This window comes from Oncorhynchus keta, unplaced genomic scaffold (genome assembly GCF_023373465.1).
Source record: "Oncorhynchus keta strain PuntledgeMale-10-30-2019 unplaced genomic scaffold, Oket_V2 Un_scaffold_180_pilon_pilon, whole genome shotgun sequence".
NCBI lineage: Eukaryota > Metazoa > Chordata > Actinopteri > Salmoniformes > Salmonidae > Oncorhynchus > Oncorhynchus keta.
This window is the reverse complement of record NW_026290834.1, coordinates 97,501-117,653: the sequence shown is the minus strand read 5'-3', so window position 1 is coordinate 117,653 and position 20,153 is coordinate 97,501. Positions and strand designations below refer to the sequence as shown.

The following is a 20,153-nucleotide window of genomic DNA, read 5'->3' as shown; positions in this document are numbered from 1 at the left end:
TCTCTCCATCCTTCCATCTCTCCATCCTTCTCTCTCTCCATCCTTCCATCTCTCCATCCTTCCCTCTTTCCATCTCTCCATCCTTCCCTCTCTCCATGTTCCCTCTCTCCATCCTTCCCTCTCTCCATCCTTCCATCTCTCCATCCTTCCATCTCTCCATCCTTCTCTCTCTCCATCCTTCCCTCTCTCCATCCTTCTCTCTCTCCATCCTTCTCTCCATCCTTCCATCTCTCCATCCTTCCATCCTTCCTTCCTTCCCTCTCTCCATCCTTCCATCTCTCCATGTTCCCTCTCTCCATCCTTCCCTCTCTCCATCCTTCCATCTCTCCATCCTTCCATCTCTCCATGTTCCCTCTCTCCATCCTTCCATCTCTCCATCCTTCCATCTCTCCATCTCTCCATCCTTCCCTCTCTCCATCCTTCCATCTCTCCATCCTTCCCTCTCTCCATCCTTCTCTCTCTCCATCCTTCCCTCTCTCCATCCTTCTCTCTCTCTCCATCCTTCTCTCTCTCCTTCTCTCTCTCTCTCCATCCTTCTCTCTCTCTCTCCATCCTTCTCTCTCTCTCTCCATCCTTCCATCTCTCCATCCTTCCCTCTCTCCATCCTTCTCTCTCTCCATCCTTCCCTCTCTCCATCCTTCTCTCTCTCTCTCCATCCTTCCATCTCTCCATCCTTCCTCTCTCTCTCCATCCTTCCATCTCTCCATCCTTCCCTCTCTCCATCCTTCCATCTCTCCATCCTTCTCTCTCCATCCTTCCTTCTCTCCATGTCTCCATCCTTCCTCTCTCCATCCTTCCCTCTCTCCATCCTTCCCTCTCTCCATCCTTCCCTCTCTCCATCCTTCTCTCTCTCCATCCTTCTCTCTCTCTCTCCATCCTTCCATCTCTCCATCCTTCCCTCTCTCCATCCTTCCATCTCTCCATCCTTCCCTCTCTCCATCCTTCTCTCTCTCTCTCCATCCTTCTCTCTCTCCATCCTTCTCTCTCTCCATCCTTCCCTCTCTCATCCTTCTCTCTCTCTCTCCATCCTTCTCTCTCTCCATCCTTCCCTCTCTCCATCCTTCCCTCTCTCCATCCTTCTCTCTCTCTCTCCATCCTTCCATCTCTCCATCCTTCCCTCTCTCCATCCATCTCTCTCTCTCCATCCTTCTCTCTCTCCATCCTTCTCTCTCTCCATCCTTCCCTCTCTCCATCCTTCTCCCATCCTTCCCTCTCTCCATCCTTCCTCTCTCTCCTCCATCCTTCCTCTCTCCATCCTTCCCTCTCTCCATCCTTCCATCTCTCCATCCTTCCATCTCTCCATCCTTCCCTCTCTCCATCCTTCCATCTCTCCATCCTTCCATCTCTCCATCCTTCCATCTCCATCCTTCCTCTCTCCATCCTTCTCTCTCCATCCTTCCCTCCATCCTTCCTCTCTCCATCCTTCCCTCTCTCCATCCTTCTCTCTCTCTCCATCCTTCCATCTCTCCATCCTTCTCTCTCTCCATCCTTCCTCTCTCCATCCTTCCATCTCTCCATCCTTCCCTCTCTCCATCCTTCCTTCTCTCTCTCCATCCTTCCATCCTCCATCCTTCTCTCTCTCCATCCTTCCCTCTCTCCATCCTTCTCTCTCTCCATCCTTCTCTCTCTCCATCCTTCCTCTCTCCATCCATCCTCTCTCCATCCTTCTCTCTCCATCCTTCCATCCTTCCTTCTCTCTCTCCATCCTTCTCTCTCTCTCCATCCTTCCTCTCTCCATCCTTCCCTCTCTCCATCCTTCCCTCTCTCCATCCTTCCTCTCTCCATCCTTCTCTCTCCATCCTTCTCTCTCTCCATCCTTCCCCTCTCCCATCCTTCCTCTCTCCATCCTTCCCTCTCTCCATCCTTCCCATCTCTCCATCCTTCTCTCTCTCCATCCTTCTCTCTCTCTCCTTCCTCTCCATCCTTCTCTCTCTCCATCCTTCCCTCTCTCTCCATCCTCTTCCTCTCTCTCCATCCTTCTCTCTCTCCATCCTTCCCTCCATCCTTCTCTCTCCTTCCCTCCATCCTTCTCTCTCTCCATCCTTCTCTCTCTCCATCCTTCTCTCTCTCCATCCTTCTCTCTCTCCATCCTTCTCTCTCTCCATCCTTCTCTCTCTCCATCCTTCTCTCTCTCCATCCTTCTCTCTCTCCATCCTTCTCTCTCTCCATCCTTCCCTCCATCCTCCATCCTTCTCTCTCTCCATCCTTCTCTCTCTCCATCCTTCCATCCTTCTCTCTCTCCATCCTTCCCTCTCTCCATCCTTCCTCTCTCTCATCCTTCTCTCTCTCTCTCCATCCTTCTCTCTCTCCATCCTTCCCTCTCTCCATCCTTCTCTCCATCCTTCCTTCTCCATCCTTCTCCATCCTTCTCTCTCCATCCTTCCCTCTCTCCATCCTTCCTCTCTCTCCATCCTTCCTCTCTCTCCATCCTTCTCTCTCTCTCTCCATCCTTCTCTCTCCATCCTTCTCCCATCCTTCCCTCTCTCCATCCTTCTCTCTCTCCATCCTTCCTTCCTCTCTCTCATCCTTCCTCTCTCCATCCTTCCCTCTCCATCCTTCTCTCTCTCTCCATCCTTCCTTCTCTCTCCATCCTTCCCTCTCTCTCATCCTTCTCTCTCTCCATCCTTCCCTCTCTCCATCCTTCCCTCTCTCCATCCTTCCCTCTCTCCATCCTTCTCTCTCTCCATCCTTCTCTCTCTCCATCCTTCCCTCTCTCCATCCTTCCTTCTCCTTCTCTCCATCCTTCTCTCTCTCTCCTTCTCTCTCTCCATCCTTCTCTCTCTCCATCTCTCATCCTTCCCTCTCTCCATCCCATCCTTCCTCTCTCTCCATCCTTCCTCTCTCCATCCATCCTTCCCTCTCCATCCTTCCTTCTCTCTCTCCATCCTTCCTTCCATCTCTCTCCATCCTTCCCTCTCTCCATCCTTCTCCTTCCTCTCTCCATCCTTCTCCTCTCCATCTCTCTCTCCCATCCTTCTCTCTCTCCATCCTCTCTCTCTCTCCCTCTCTCCATCCTTCCTCTCTCCATCCTTCTCTCTCTCTCCTTCCTTCTCTCTCTCCATCCTTCCCTCTCTCCATCCTTCTCTCTCTCTCTCCTCTCCTTCTCTCCATCTCTCTCATCCTTCCCTCTCTCCATCCTTCTCTCTCTCTCTCATCCTTCCCTCTCTCTCTCTCCATCCTTCTCTTCTCCATCCTTCTCTCTCTCCATCCTTCCATCTCTCTCTCTCTCCTCCTTCCTTCTCTCTCTCCATCCTTCCTCTCTCTCCATCCTTCTCTCTCTCCATCCTTCTCTCTCTCCATCCTTCCTCTCTCTCATCCTTCTCTCTCTCCATCCTTCCCTCTCTCTCCATCCTTCCCTCTCTCCATCCTTCTCTCTCTCTCTCTCCTCCTTCTTCTCTCTCTCCATCCTTCCTCTCTCTCCATCCTTCCCTCAATCTCCATCCTTCCTCTCTCTCTCCATCCTTCTCTCTCTCCATCCTTCCTCTCCATCCTTCTCTCTCCATCCTCCCCTCTTCCTCCTTCTCTCTCCATCCTTCCTCTCTCCATCCTTCCCTCTCTCTCCTCCATCCTTCCTCTCTCCATCCTTCTCCTCTCTCCATCCTTCTCTCTCTTCCATCCTTCCCTCTCTCTCATCCTTCCCTCTCTCCATCCTTCCCTCTCTCCATCCTTCCCTCTCTCCATCCTTCTCTCTCTCCATCCTTCCCTCTCTCCATCCTTCCCTCTCTCCATCCTTCCCTCTCTCCATCCTTCTCTCTCTCCATCCTTCCCTCTCTCCATCCTTCCCTCTCTCCATCCTTCTCTCTCTCCATCCTTCTCTCTCTTCTCATCTCCTCTGATGCCATCCAATTTTTTTCTGTCCATCGTCACACTGTCAGTATGAGTGAAGGGACAGAGAGAGATGTCATTCTCCCTGTCTCTAAAAATAGATGTGTGTGTGTGTGTGTGTGTCTACGTGCTCTCATGTGTGCATGCGTGTGGGTTTGTGCTGAAATAATGGATGCAATCATCCACTAGGTTGTTGCAGATCGATAACAGGAAGGGGTTTAAACCACTCTGTTCTGTTGGTGAACAACCATCATTGATCCCTGGGTTTGCACTCACCAGTCAGCAGGCCTTGACACAAGGGAGGGACTACCATCATTGATCCCTGGGTTGTCACTCATCAGTCAGCAGGCCTTGACACAGGGGAGGGACTATCATAATTGATCCCTGGGTTGTCACTCACTGCTGAGAGGGGATGGACAACACAGTGAACTCCTGTCTACCTCAACACACTGTCTGTGCACCAAACACTCAGTTTCTAAACATAGGTCCACCACCAACAGACAGTCTGGGAAATGAATGAACCTTCTAGGGTTGTCGTAAACAATGTAATTACATGTTCAGGTCTCTTGTGAAAGAGGTCTTCAGCCCTCAATGGGACAACCTGGTTCAATAAAGGTTCAATTCAATTAAACGAGGAAATGTAATTTAAAGGTCATTTCAGCAGAGTGGCGTAGGTCTGTGAGGAAGTAATAAGATTAGTGTGTGAGGAGAGAGGGCACTCTGAATCTCTTAGTCACCGAAACAAAATGGAGTTCTGAATCTCTTAGTCGCTGAAACAAAATGGAGTTCTGAATCTCTTAGTCGCTGAAACAAAATGGAGTTCTGAATCTCTTAGTCGCCGAAACAAAATGGAGATCTGAATCTCTTAGTCGCTGAAACAAAATGGAGTTCTGAATCTCTTAGTCGCTGAAACAAAATGGAGTTCTGAATCTCTTAGTCGCTGAAACAAAATGGAGATCTGAATCTCTTAGTCGCTGAAACAAAATGGAGATCTGAATCTCTTAGTCGCTGAAACAAAATGGAGATCTGAATCTCTTAGTCGCTGAAACAAAATGGAGATCTGAATCTCTTAGTCGCTGAAACAAAATGGAGATCTGAATCTCTTAGTCGCTGAAACAAAATGGAGATCTGAATCTCTTAGTCGCTGAAACAAAATGGAGATCTGAATCTCTTAGTCGCTGAAACAAAATGGAGATCTGAATCTCTTAGTCGCTGAAACAAAATGGAGATCTGAATCTCTTAGTCGCTGAAACAAAATGGAGTGTGTAACAAGATAAAAGGAAATGTGTTTAACAGGAACACAGCCGTCTAATCTTACACTCTACTTCTCTTTATTTCAGCAACCGACGCATCTCAAGGTGCGTCTATTACACCCTCCATGTTATCTTCTGTCTCTAGAAATCCTGAATTAAATAGGATGACCAAGTAACATTACAAGTGCTATTATCTGCCCTAAATAAATCACAATAAATCCTGTTTCCATAAACAATTTTTTACATTTACATTTTAAAGTCTCATGAATCATTTACATTCTCGTAGATCATTTATTTAAGATGTGTCTGTCTGTCTCCCCTCAGCCCCGTCAAAGCAGCCCACTTTGAATCCCACCTCACTAAGCTACAGGCAGACTCCAACTATCTTCTGTCAGAAGAGTTTGAGGTAAAAAAAAATTAAAAAAAACTTCAGAAATGATTATCTGATAAGAGATCCCCCTTTATCTACAAAAAAAACATGTTTATAAAGTCGTTTTTTAAACTTTGAATTATTAGTTTATAAACCAATTCTTTATAAGCTGTTTCACTAAATCATTCATTATTTCCATTCCCCCTCAGGATCTGAAGGATGTGGGTCGTAACCAGCCTCTGGATGCAGCCCGTCTACCAGAGAACAGGGGCAAGAACCGTTACAACAACATCCTGCCCTGTGAGTAGCCCACAGAGTGGATCTAAGGATTAATGAGAGAGAACCGTTACAACAACATCCTGCCCTGTGAGTAGCCCACAGAGTGGATCTAAGGATTAATGAGAGAGAACCGTTACAACAACATCCTGCCCTGTGAGTAGCCCACAGAGTGGATCTAAGGATTAATGAGAGAGAGACCAGGGCCCTATTCCCTATATAGTGCACTACTTTAGACCAGAGCCCTATTCCCTATATAGTGCACTACTTTAGACCAGAGCCCTATTCCCTATATAGTGCACTACTTTAGACCAGAGCCCTATTCCCTATCTAGGGCACTACTTTAGACCAGGGCCCTATTCCCTATATAGTGCACTATTTTAGACCAGAGTCCTATTCCCTATATAGTGCACTACTTTAGACCAGAGCCCTATTCCCTATATAGTGCACTACTTTAGACCAGAGCCCTAGTCCCTATATATAGTGCACTGTGCACCAGTTTCTACAGGGCTCTGTTTGGGAATAGTGGACTACTTTATACCAGTTTCTACAGGGCTCTGTTTTTTTTTTTTTTATAGTTTACTACTTTATTTTCAATACGGCCCAGTTTAACTGGGCTCTGTTTGGGAATAGTGGACTACTTTAGACTCAGTTTGGGAATAGTACAGGGCTCTGTTTGGGAATAGTGGACTACTTTAGACCAGTTTCTACAGGGCTCTGTTTGGGAATAGTGGACTACTTTAGACCAGTTTATATAGGGCTCTGTTTGGGAATAGTGGACTACTTTAGACCAGTTTATATAGGGCTCTGTTTGGGAATAGTGGACTACTTTAGACCAGTTTATATAGGGCTCTGTTTGGGAATAGTGGACTACTTTATACCAGTTTCTACAGGGCTCTGTTTGGGAATAGTGGACTACTTTATACCAGTTTCTACAGGGCTCTGTTTGGGAATAGTGGACTACTTTATACCAGTTTCTACAGGGCTCTGTTTGGGAATAGTGGACTACTTTATACCAGTTTATATAGGGCTCTGTTTGGGAATAGTGGACTACTTTATACCAGTTTCTACAGGGCTCTGTTTGGGAATAGTGGACTACTTTATACCAGTTTCTACAGGGCTCTGTTTGGGAATAGTGGACTACTTTATACCAGTTTCTACAGGGCTCTGTTTGGGAATAGTGGACTACTTTATACCAGTTTCTACAGGGCTCTGTTTGGGAATAGTGGACTACTTTAGACCAGTTTCTACAGGGCTCTGTTTGGGAATAGTGGACTACTTTAGACCAGTTTCTACAGGGCTCTGTTTGGGAATAGTGGACTACTTTAGACCAGTTTCTACAGGGCTCTGTTTGGGAATAGTGGACTACTTTAGACCAGTTTCTACAGGGCTCTGTTTGGGAATAGTGGACTACTTTAGACCAGTTTCTATAGGGCTCTGTTTGGGAATAGTGGACTACTTTAGACCAGTTTCTACAGGGCTCTGTTTGGGAATAGTGGACTACTTTAGACCAGTTTCTACAGGGCTCTGTTTGGGAATAGTGGACTACTTTAGACCAGTTTCTACAGGGCTCTGTTTGGGAATAGTGGACTACTTTATACCAGTTTCTACAGGGCTCTGTTTGGGAATAGTGGACTACTTTATACCAGTTTCTACAGGGCTCTGTTTGGGAATAGTGGACTACTTTAGACCAGTTTCTACAGGGCTCTGTTTGGGAATAGTGGACTACTTTAGACCAGTTTCTACAGGGCTCTGTTTGGGAATAGTGGACTACTTTAGACCAGTTTCTACAGGGCTCTGTTTGGGAATAGTGGACTACTTTAGACCAGTTTCTACAGGGCTCTGTTTGGGAATACGGGGCATTTTACTTTTCAAAGTTAAGTTTCTGCTTTGTTGTTGTTCAAGCACATTAATTAAATTGGTCTGGAATAATTGGTCTGGAATAATTGGTCTGGAATAATTGGTCTGGAATAGGGTCTGTACCAGTTTCTACAGGGTCTGTTTGGAATAATTTATACCAGTTTCTACAGGGCTCTGGAATAGTGGTCTTTAAACCAGTTTCTAATTTGGTCTACTAATTTTCTACAGGTCTGGAATAATTGGTCTGGAATAATTGGTCTGTTTGGGAATAATTGGTACTTTATGGAATAATTCTGGAATGGTCTGGAATAATTGGTCTGGAATAATTGGTCTGGAATAATTGGTCTGGAATAATTGGTCTGGAATAATTGGTCTGGAATAATTGGTCTGGACTCAAAAGTGTTTGTTCAGGTGGCAATACAATTGGAGGTGTCTAATTGTGGAACGGAGAACCAGCCTGCCGTTCACAAACAGCAAACTATGTACGTTTACAGTTGTGAATTCATTTAAATCAGGGGTTACTTGGTATGAGGTGTTAGTGAAGTACGGCCTATCAATCTGTGGCACTGCTCAATACAAAGTAAAGCAGCATCCTTACTTTAATATCATTTTGCTTCACAATGCAGCAACAACAACATCTTCAACCCTCTGTGCAGATTCCAAGACCTTTACAGTATTTTCTTACCAGAGCTTTAATGTAACTGAGATGATGAGTTTGTTCGTCTGAAACTTGAAGACTTGAAGACTTGAGACTTGAAGACTTGACTTGAAGACTTGAAGACTTGACGACTTGACGACTTGAAGACTTGAAGACTTGAAGACTTGAAGACTTTAGTCAATGCCTAGAGGCATTAGCTCAGAGGGAGAACCCAGTCAGACACACTAACGACATCTCTCTTCTGTTCTAGATGATTCCACCAGAGTGAAGCTCTCCTACCTGGAGGATGACCCCTGTTCTGACTTCATCAATGCCAGTTATATACCAGTAAGTTCTGAAAGTAGCTCACTCTGAAAGTAGAGCTCACTAGCTGAAAGTCACTAGAAAGCTCACTAAAGCTGAAAGTCAGCGTAGCGCTCACTAGCTGAAAGTAGAGCTCACTAGCTTCCAGTAAACCATGTCTTTTAAACTAGGGGTCACGGCTACTAGAGGTTAAACAGTAACTCTGATCAGAGTACTTTCTGCATGTATGAACTACACATGGACACATCCAGCCCAAAGAGGGAGCTCTTAAAAATACTTCGCAGTCACCAAAGTTCCAGATCATGTCTTTACCTTCAAGGACATATCACACCCGATTTCTTAAAAACATATAGGACTACTGTGTGTCACAGGGGGCTGGTTTGGTGGGCACAGATTCGGTAGGAAGGTACAGTAGTTATGTGACTGGTGTCAATCATCCGGTAATTGGTTTCAGTATGAGCTGTAGGGGGGCTGCCCAGTACGGGGTACTGTAGAGGTTATCATTAACACACTCTCTTCTGACACACACACACACACACACTCTCTCCACACACTCACTCTCTCTCTCTCTCTCTCTCTCTCTCTCTCTCTCTCTCTCTCTCTCTCTCTCTCTCTCTCTCTCTCTATCTCTCTCTCTCTCTCTCTATCTATCTCTCTCTCTCTCTCTCTCTCTCTCTCTCTCTCTCTCTCTCTCTCTCTCTCTCTCTCTCTCTCTCTCTCTCTCTCTCTCTCTCTACTAATGAGTTAGTCCCTGTGTGTTCTCTCCAGCTAGATCAGACAGAGACACCAGGGTGTCTAAGGAGCCCCCGTTAGACCCACACCCTCAGTGGTCATTAGAGCAGGTCAGCTGGAATGTTACAAATTACCTTTAAATGCCAGGATGGGACTGTATTCTCTATGTGTGGCCTGGCCTTTTCCCTTCAGGTACTTAGAACACATTTCTGTCTTTGTCTCATTAGAGTGTGAGATGTGGCTGTAGGTTCAGACTGTCTTTGTCTCATTAGAGTGTGAGATGTGGCTGTAGGTTCAGACTGTCTTTGTCTCATTAGAGTGTGAGATGTGGCTGTAGGTTCAGACTGTCTTTGTCTCATTAGAGTGTGAGATGTGGCTGTAGACTGTCTTTGTCTCATTAGAATGAGATGTGGCTGTAGGTTCATATGTCAGACTGTCTTTGTCTCATTAGAGTGTGAGATGTGGCTGTAGGTTCAGACTGTCTTTGTCTCATTAGAGTGTGAGATGTGGCTGTAGGAGTGTGAGATGTGGCTGTAGAGACTGTCTTTGTCTCATTAGAGTGTGAGATGTGGCTGTAGGTTCAGACTGTCTTTGTCTCATTAGAGTGTGAGATGTGGCTGTAGGTTCAGACTGTCTTTATCTCATTAGAGTGTGAGATGTGGCTGTAGGTTCAGACTGTCTTTATCTCATTAGAGTGTGAGATGTGGCTGTAGGTTCAGACTGTCTTTGTCTCATTAGAGTGTGAGATGTGGCTGTAGGTTCAGACTGTCTTTGTCTCATTAGAGTGTGAGATGTGGCTAGGTTCAGACTGTCTTTGTCTCATTAGAGTGAGAGATGTGGCTGTAGGTTCAGACTGTCTTTGTCTCATTAGAGTGTGAGATGTGGCTGTAGGTTCAGACTGTCTTTGTCTCATTAGAGTGTGAGATGTGGCTGTAGGTTCAGACTGTCTTTGTCTCATTAGAGTGTGAGATGTGGCTGTAGGTTCAGACTGTCTTTGTCTCATTAGAGTGAGAGATGTGGCTGTAGGTTCAGACTGTCTTTGTCTCATTAGAGTGTGAGAGACTGTGGCTGTAGGTTCAGACTGTCTTTGTCTCATTAGAGTGTGAGATGTGGCAGACTGTCTTTGTCTCATTAGAGTGTGAGATGAGATGACTGTGGCTGTTAGAGTGTGTTCTGTAGATTCAGACTGTCTTTGTCTCATTAGAGTGAGAGATGTGGCTGTAGATTCAGACTGTCTTTGTCTCATTAGAGTGTGAGATGTGGCTGTAGGTTCAGACTGTCTTTGTCTCATTAGAGTGTGAGATGTGGCTGTAGGTTCAGACTGTCTTTGTCTCATTAGAGTGAGAGATGTGGCTGTAGATTCAGACTGTCTTTGTCTCATTAGAGTGTGAGATGTGGCTGTAGCTGTCTTTGTCTCATTAGAGTGTGAGATGTGGCTGTAGGTTCAGTCAGACTGTGTCTTTGTCTCATTAGAGTGTGAGATGTGGCTGTAGGTTATTCAGACTGTCTTTGTCTCATTAGAGTGTGAGATGTGGCTGTAGGTTCAGACTGTCTTTGTCTCATTAGAGTGTGAGATGTGGCTGTAGGTTCAGACTGTCTTTGTCTCATTAGAGTGTGAGAGATGTGGCTGTAGATGTGGCTTCAGACTGTCTTTGTCTCATTAGAGTGTGAGATGTGGCTGTAGGTTCAGACTGTCTTTGTCTCATTAGAGTGTGAGATGTGGCTGTAGGTTCAGACTGTCTTTGTCTCATTAGAGTGTGAGATGTGGCTGTAGGTTCAGACTGTCTTTGTCTCATTAGAGTGTGAGATGTGGCTGTAGGTTCAGACTGTCTTTGTCTCATTAGAGTGTGAGATGTGGCTGTAGGTTCAGACTGTCTTTGTCTCATTAGAGTGAGAGATGTGGCTGTAGGTTCAGACTGTCTTTGTCTCATTAGAGTGTGAGATGTGGCTGTCTTTGTCTCATTAGAGTGAGAGATGACTGGCTGTAGATTCATATGTCAGACTGTCTTTGTCTCATTAGAGTGTGAGATGTGGCTGTAGGTTCAGACTGTCTTTGTCTCATTAGAGTGTGAGATGTGGCTGTAGGTTCAGACTGTCTTTGTCTCATTAGAGTGTGAGATGTGGCTGTAGGTTCAGACTGTCTTTGTCTCATTAGAGTGTGAGATGTGGCTGTAGGTTCATATTTCAGACTGTCTTTGTCTCATTAGAGTGTGAGATGAGATGACTGTCTTTGTCTCATTAGAGTAGAGATTCTGTAGGTTCAGACTGTCTTTGTCTCATTAGAGTGTGAGATGTGGCTGTAGATTCAGACTGTCTTTGTCTCATTAGAGTGTGAGATGTGGCTGTAGGTTCAGACTGTCTTTATCTCATTAGAGTGAGAGATGTGGCTGTAGATTCAGACTGTCTTTGTCTCATTAGAATGTGAGATGTGGCTGTAGGTTCATTTTCAGACTGTCTTTGTCTCATTAGAGTGTGAGATGTGGCTGTAGGTTCAGACTGTCTTTGTCTCATTAGAGTGAGAGATGTGGCTGTAGGTTCAGACTGTCTTTGTCTCATTAGAGTGTGAGATGTGGCTGTATGTTCAGACTGTCTTTGTCTCATTAGAGTGTGAGATGTGGCTGTAGGTTCAGACTGTCTTTGTCTCATTAGTCAGACTGTCTTTGTCTCATTAGAGTGTGAGATGTGGCTGTAGGTTCAGACTGTCTTTGTCTCATTAGAGTATGAGATGTGGCTGTAGGTTCAGACTGTCTTTGTCTCATTAGAGTGTGAGATGTGGCTGTAGGTTCAGACTGTCTTTGTCTCATTAGAGTGTGAGATGTGGCTGTAGGTTCAGACTGTCTTTGTCTCATTAGAGTGTGAGATGTGGCTGTAGGTTCAGACTGTCTTTGTCTCATTAGAGTGTGAGATGTGGCTGTAGGTTCATATGTCAGACTGTCTTTGTCTCATTAGAGTGAGAGATGTGGCTGTAGGTTCAGACTGTCTTTGTCTCATTAGAGTGAGAGATGTGGCTGTAGGTTCAGACTGTCTTTGTCTCATTAGAGTGTGAGATGTGGCTGTAGGTTCAGACTGTCTTTGTCTCATTAGAGTGTGAGATGTGGCTGTAGGTTCAGACTGTCTTTGTCTCATTAGAGTGTGAGATGTGGCTGTAGGTTCAGACTGTCTTTGTCTCATTAGAGTGTGAGATGTGGCTGTAGGTTCAGACTGTCTTTGTCTCATTAGAGTGAGAGATGTGGCTGTAGGTTCAGACTGTCTTTGTCTCATTAGAGTATGAGATGTGGCTGTAGGTTCAGACTGTCTTTGTCTCATTAGAGTATGAGATGTGGCTGTAGGTTCAGACTGTCTTTGTCTCATTAGAGTGTGAGATGTGGCTGTAGGTTCAGACTGTCTTTGTCTCATTAGAGTGTGAGATGTGGCTGTAGGTTCAGACTGTCTTTGTCTCATTAGAGTGTGAGATGTGGCTGTAGGTTCAGACTGTCTTTGTCTCATTAGAGTCAGACTGTCTTTGTCTCATTAGAGTATGAGATGTGGCTGTAGGTTCAGACTGTCTTTGTCTCATTAGAGTGAGAGATGTGGCTGTAGGTTCAGACTGTCTTTGTCTCATTAGATTGAGATGTGGCTGTAGGTTCAGACTGTCTTTGTCTCATTAGAGTGTGAGATGTGGCTGTAGATTCAGACTGTCTTTGTCTCATTAGAGTGTGAGATGTGGCTGTAGGTTCAGACTGTCTTTGTCTCATTAGAGTGTGAGATGTGGCTGTAGGTTCATATTTCAGACTGTCTTTGTCTCATTAGAGTGTGAGATGTGGCTGTAGGTTCATATTTCAGACTGTCTTTGTCTCATTAGAGTATGAGATGTGGCTGTAGGTTCAGACTGTCTTTGTCTCATTAGAGTGTGAGATGTGGCTGTAGGTTCAGACTGTCTTTGTCTCATTAGAGTGTGAGATGTGGCTGTAGGTTCAGACTGTCTTTGTCTCATTAGAGTGAGAGATGTGGCTGTAGGTTCATATTTCAGACTGTCTTTGTCTCATTAGAGTGTGATATTTCAGCATAAATCTGCATTTGCAACACTTACCCCACTGTTATAAGGTTTCAACTTACAAGACCATCCCAAAATACATTTTTTTGTCATATAGGCTCTGAATCTAAACCAGGCTTCCTGCGCCATGATTGAACGACTGATTGACTGACTGATCCCCGTCTGTCTGTTTCAGGGGAACAACTTCCGCCGTGAGTACATCGCCACCCAAGGCCCTCTCCCCGGAACCAAGGATGACTTCTGGAGGATGGTGTGGGAGCACAACGTGTACAACGTCGTCATGGTGACGCAGTGTGTCGAGAAGGGACGGGTGAGTCGGAGATTCGGGGGGAGGGAGGGAGGGAGGGTGGGGGGTGACTGATGTGTTTCCATAGTGACTCAGAGAAATAAATAGTTCCTAAAGAACCCTGATAATGGTCAGTAATCTAAATCATTGAGCACTTGACATTATGCTTGACTGGGATTAACCGAACACGTCCTCATTCACATCGACGGGGCTGAAGTGGAGCTGGTTGAGAGTTTCAGTTCCTTGGTTTTCACATCACCAACAAACTATCATGGTCCAAACACACCAAGGAAGTCGTGACGAGGGAAAGACAATGCCTCTTCCCCCTCAGGAGACTGAAAATATTTGCCATGGGTTCCCAGACCCTTAAAAACATATACAGCTGCACCATCGAGAGCATCCTCACCGGTTGCATCACCGCCTGGTATGGCAACTGCTTGGCATCCGACCGTAAGGTCCTACAGATGGTAGTGAGTATGGCTCAGTACATCACCGGGGCCAAGCTTTCTGACATCCAGGACCTCTATACCAGGCCGTGTCAGAGGAAGGCCCTAAAAATTGTCTAAGACTCCAGTCACCCAAGTCATAGACTGTTCTCTCTGCTACCGCACGGCAAGCTGTACTGGAGTGTCAAATCTCGGTCCAAAATTGCCGCTACTCAATGTTTATTACCTATGCATAGTCACTTGACCCCTACCTACATGTACAAATTACCGCGTCTAAACTGTACCACCGCACACTGACTTGGCACCGGTATCCGCTGTATATCGCCTCATTATTGTCATTTTATTGTGTTTCTATTGTTTTACCTTAGTTTATTTCTTAAAACTGCATTGTTGTCTAAGACCTTGTCAGTAAGCATTTCACGGTGAGGTCTACACTTACGGTATTCGGCGCATTGTGACAAATACAATTTGATTTGACATAAAAAGTCTGATATTATTGGACTTTACTTTGTGTGGGACATTTTGGATGGGTGAATGGATGGGGATAGATGGATGGATAGAGGGGTGAATGGATGGGGATAGATGGATGAATGGATGGGGATAGATTGATTAATGGTTGGGGATAGATGGATGGATAGAGGGATGAATGGATGGGGATAGATGGATGAATGGATGGCTATAGATGGATGAATAGAGGGGTGGATAGAGGGATGAATGGATGGGGATAGATGGATGAATGGATGGGGATAGATGGATGAATGGTTGGGGATAGATGGATGGATAGAGGGATGAATGGATGGGGATAGATGGATGAATGGATGGCTATAGATGGATGAATAGAGGGGTGGATGGAGGGATGAATGGATGGGGATAGAATGGATGGATGGATAGAGGGATGAATGGATGGGGATAGATGGATGGATAGATGGATGAATAGAGGGGTGGATGGAGGGATGAATGGATGGGGATAGATGGATGGATGGATAGAGGGATGAATGGATGGGGATAGATGGATGGATGGATAGAGGGATGAATGGATGGGGATAGATGGATGGATGGATAGAGGGATGAATGGATGGGGATAGATGGATGGATGGATGGATAGAGGGATGAATGGATGGGGATAGATGGATGGATGAATAGAGGGATGAATGGATGGGGATAGATGGATGGACGAACAAACAAACAAACAAATGAATGAATAAATGAATGAACTATTCAATAAATAGCTCAATCCCTTAATCAACCAGTCAGTCAGTCAGACAACAAACCAAGAGATCTAATGGTCTAACCGTGGCCATTGTTGTCCCCGTCCAGGTGAAGTGTGACCACTACTGGCCGGCTGACCGGGAGCCTCTGTACTATGGAGACCTGGTGGTTCAAATGCTGTCTGAGTCTGTCCTGGCTGAATGGACAATCAGGGAGTTCAAGATCAGCTCTGTGAGTAACAATCACCTCAGAAACAATCACCTCAGAAACAATCACCTCAGAAACAATCACCTCAGTAACAATCACCTCAGAAACAATCGCCTCAGTAACAATCCCCTCAGAAACAATCACCTCAGAAACAATCACCTCAGAAACAATCACCTCAGAAACAATCACCTCAGAAACAATCACCTCAGTGACAATCACCTCAGAAACAATCACCTCAGTAACAATCACCTCAGTAACAATCACCTCAGAAACAATCACCTCAGAAACAATCACCTCAGAAACAATCACCTCAGTAACAATCACCTCAGAAACAATCACCTCAGTAACAATCACCTCAGAAACAATCACCTCAGTAACAATCACCTCAGTAACAATCACCTCAGAAACAATCACCTCAGTAACAATCACCTCAGTAACAATCACCTCAGTAACAATCACCTCAGTAACAATCACCTCAGTAACAATCACCTCAGTAACAATCACCTCAGTAACAATCACCTCAGAAACAATCACCTCAGAAACAATCACCTCAGAAACAATCACCTCAGAAACAATCACCTCAGAAACAATCACCTCAGAAACAATCACCTCAGAAACAATCACCTCAGAAACAATCACCTCAGAAACAATCACCTCAGAAACAATCACCTCAGAAACAATCACCTCAGAAACAATCACCTCAGAAACAATCACCTCAGTAACAATCACCTCAGAAACAATCACCTCAGAAACAATCACCGCAGACAATATGGCAGCTTCTCTGTTACTGTCACTCTATTGAAAGCTGTAGCCCAACTGAAGAGCTCATTAGGACGACCTGTTTTTATATAAACCATCAGTACCAAGACAGATAAAACTGTTCAATCCTGATCCTGATCTGCAAAGTACATTCTAGACCTAGTGTGGAGGTCCGACTTTATTTATGTTTAAATGTATTTATTTATATTTTATTTAACCTTTTATTTAACCAGGTAAGTCAGTTAAGAACAAATTCTTATTTACAATGACGGCCTATCCCGGCCAAACCCGGACAACGCTGGGCCAATTGTGAGCCGCCCTATGGGACTCCCAATCCCGTCCGGTTGTGATTCAGCCTGGATTTGAACCAGGGACTGTAGTGTCGTCTCTTGCACTGAGATACAGTACCTTAGACCGCTGTGCCACTCGGGAGCCCCCAAAAGGGAGATACCTTGCATTTCCTGTCCTGAACATCCCTCATCTTGTGTCTCTTCAGGAGGGTCGTCCCAGCTTCCCTCGGGTGGTGAGACACTTCCACTACACGGTGTGGCCAGACCACGGGGTCCCCGAGACCACCCAGTCCCTCATCGAGTTCGTACGGACCGTCCGGGACTACATCGACAGGGCCCCCAGCACTGGAGCCACCGTTGTTCACTGCAGGTATGTGGAAGGGCCATCATCGGTGTGTGTGTGTGTGTGTGTGTGTGTGTGTGTGTGTGTGTGTGTGTGTGTGTGTGTGTGTGTGTGTGTGTGTGTGTGTGTGTGTGTGTGTGTTTTGCATGTGCGTGTGGTGTGTGTGTGGTTTGGTGTGCGTTGCGTGTGTGTGTGTGTGCATGTGTGTGTGTGTGTGTGTGCATGTGTGCGTGTGTGTGTGTGCGTGCGTGCGTGCATGTGTGTGTGCGTGTGTGTGTGTGAGGGTGTGTGTGTGTGCGTGTGTGTGTGTGCGTGTGTGCGTGTGTGTGTGCGTGCGTGTGTGTGTGTGTGTGCGTGTGTGTGTGCATGTGTGTGGAGGTGTGTGTGTGTGTGTGTGTGTGTGTGTGTGTGTGTGTGTGTGTGTGTGTGTGTGTGCGTGCGTGTGTGTGTGTAGATACCAGTGTAGATGTAAACTTAGCGGAGTCAGAGGGTTCATCTCCCATCAGAAAGAGTTTCTCCCTTGGCAGACGTCAGTCAAAGAGAAGAGCAGCAACGTGAGAAAATGTATTGAGGCCGGTTTAATAATTGATCAGCTAAATACATGAGACTCGTCCCCTCGCAGGGAGTAACGGATTACATGTAATCCACTACATATAAGGGATTACAACAAAAACAGTAACTGTAATCTGTTACCAGCTAAAATATTGTAATCAGATACTTTTGAAAAACTAGATTATTACTTCGAGGATTACTTTTAAATTTAAAAAAGATGTTTGCGAGAATAAAACAAATCTATTCTCACTTCTCTGTTTTCTCAATGACATTCAAATCAGCGTTGAAAAAAGGTGGAAGTTTAAGTTTGTTCCGCCTGAGAGAGTCTGACCACCAATCAGAGACCACTATGATGACACACCAAATGATGACCGCCAATCAGAGACCGCTATGATGACACACCAAATGATGACCACCAATCAGAGACCGCTATGATGACACACCAAATGTGTTTGATGGATTGTGGGAAAAGAGCAGGATTAGGCGTTTGTAGGCTACAGTCCAAGCTGTGTCTTCCAATGGTACGACTGCTGTTCGGCATTAAAGATTATCCAACATGAATAAACGCTTGGAGGAAAGGATGACATCAGTGGTGTCGTCGACGGCGATTCAGATATGACTTATTACTGATATCTACACAGAGCATTGATGTGAATCACACTGCTGCTCTCTCATTTAGCTGTTTGTGCTTTACAGATTATGGTTGTTGTGGACGGCTGTTCACAAATCTAAATGTGTATTTGAACCCAATAATAGTTGAATTCAAGAAGTTTAAGCTGCCTGTCAATCACTGTTTTTGAAACCAGTGGACAGTCAGTTAAAAACGTGCTCTGGCAACAGCTGCATAGTGTAGATCCCAGCCTTTGGAATAATAGCTGTATAGTGTGGATCCCAGCCTATGGAATAACAGCTGTATAGTGTGGATCCCAGCCTATGGAATAACAGCTGTATAGTGTGGATCCCAGCCTATGGAATAACAGCTGCATAGTGTGGATCCCAGCCTATGGAATAACAGCTGCATAGTGTGGATCCCAGCCTATGGAATAACAGCTGTATAGTGTGGATCCCAGCCTATGGAATAATAGCTGTATAGTGTGGATCCCAGCCTATGGAATAACAGCTGCATAGTGTGGATCCCAGCCTATGGAATAACAGCTGTATAGTGTGGATCCCAGCCTATGGAATAACAGCTGTATAGTGTGGATCCCAGCCTATGGAATAACAGCTGCATAGCGTAGATCCCAGCCTATGGAATAACAGCTGTATAGTGTGGATCCCAGCCTATGGAATAACAGCTGTATAGTGTGGATCCCAGCCTATGGAATAACAGCTGCATAGTGTAGATCCCAGCCTATGTGCTGTATAGTGTGGATCCCAGCCTATGGAATAACAGCTGTATAGTGTGGATCCCAGCCTATGGAATAACAGCTGTATAGTGTGGATCCCAGCCTATGGAATAACAGCTGTATAGTGTGGATCCCAGCCTATGGAATAACAGCTGTATAGGGCGTCCCAGCCTAGAATAACAGCTGTATAGTGTGGATCAGCCTATGGAATAACAGCTGTATAGTGCAGATCCCAGCCTATGGAATAACAGCTGTATAGTGCCTATGGAATCTGCATAGTGTGGATCCCAGCCTATGGAATAACAGCTGTATAGTGTGGATCCCAGCCTATGGAATAACAACTCATTGTAGATCAGCCTACAGCTGTATAGTGTGGATCCCAGCCTATGGAATAACAACTGTAGTGCAGATCACAGCCTATGGAATAAACGTGGGGCTTTAATCGCTCTATCTAATTCAAGCTGATAAATAAAATAAAAAATCCATAGACCTAATGAACACACGCTCAAACTCACACACTTTGGATAGACTTAAAGAGACGTTATGTAGTTGCTACATCCCTTTTTTGTATTTATAAATGTATATTTGTATATATCCACTGATTCTTGAATAATATAACTTATAAATGCCTCATGAGTTTAGTTCAACTGTCACACTCCATCAGAATCCAAAATATATGCCTGTTTCCCCCCCCCATATTTGTAGACATTGTGAATGTAAACAAACAGTATAGCCTCATAAAATGGTTAAAACAATCATTGTGACATCATGGAGGGTCAGTCCTCGCATCCATAGCTCTGTCTATTAACCTGAGAGTGGTTACATTTCTCCCGGCCCGTCCTTCAGCCTTTTCACCAAAGCAGAGGCGGAGTGTCCATTTTGTTATTGTTTCATCTGTGGATTTGCCCTTTAAAACAGCTGCATATTGTCAATATATCAAAGCGTTCACCAACGAAAAGGTCAACAACAGGCCTATAACAAACGCAGCACATGCCAAGCATGTTTCACGTGTAAATAGCACTTTTCAGTAGTGCTCAAACTATGCCATTCCATTCTTTTTCAAATCAATGAGCCCAATCAGTCCTCCAGGGCTGGCTAATAAGTCCTTAGTTTTGATCGATAAGCAGGATGTTTGCCACTTCCTCAGTTACTTTTCACAATGAGGGAATGTTTGGCCTCGGGTTAAACAACTAGGCTGATCTATACTTCCATATTAACAAGTCATATTCCTGAAGACCAAGGGGTATAACATGTATTGGAATGACTGGAATTCTGATAGACTTTGGTTTTTAATGTATGAACCTGGCTGATGGTGTCTGGACCACCCTCAGCTCTATATAGACAGAAATGAGATGAACCTGTCTGATGGTGTCTGGACCACCCTCAGCTCTATATAGACAGAAAT

General features: G+C 45.1%; 1 protein-coding gene across 1 annotated transcript in view; it reads left to right on the top strand.

Moving 5' to 3' along the window:
* Window positions 1–20,153, top strand: part of LOC118381850 (receptor-type tyrosine-protein phosphatase beta-like) — a 147,917-nt gene that overhangs the window by 118,924 nt on the left and 8,840 nt on the right. The window contains exons 23-29 of the mRNA XM_052514573.1: window positions 5,166–5,183; window positions 5,403–5,484; window positions 5,658–5,748; window positions 8,493–8,569; window positions 13,486–13,620; window positions 15,360–15,482; window positions 16,714–16,877. Coding sequence (XP_052370533.1) covers window positions 5,166–5,183; window positions 5,403–5,484; window positions 5,658–5,748; window positions 8,493–8,569; window positions 13,486–13,620; window positions 15,360–15,482; window positions 16,714–16,877 — 690 coding nt within the window. The remainder of the gene's footprint in view (window positions 1–5,165; window positions 5,184–5,402; window positions 5,485–5,657; window positions 5,749–8,492; window positions 8,570–13,485; window positions 13,621–15,359; window positions 15,483–16,713; window positions 16,878–20,153) is intronic.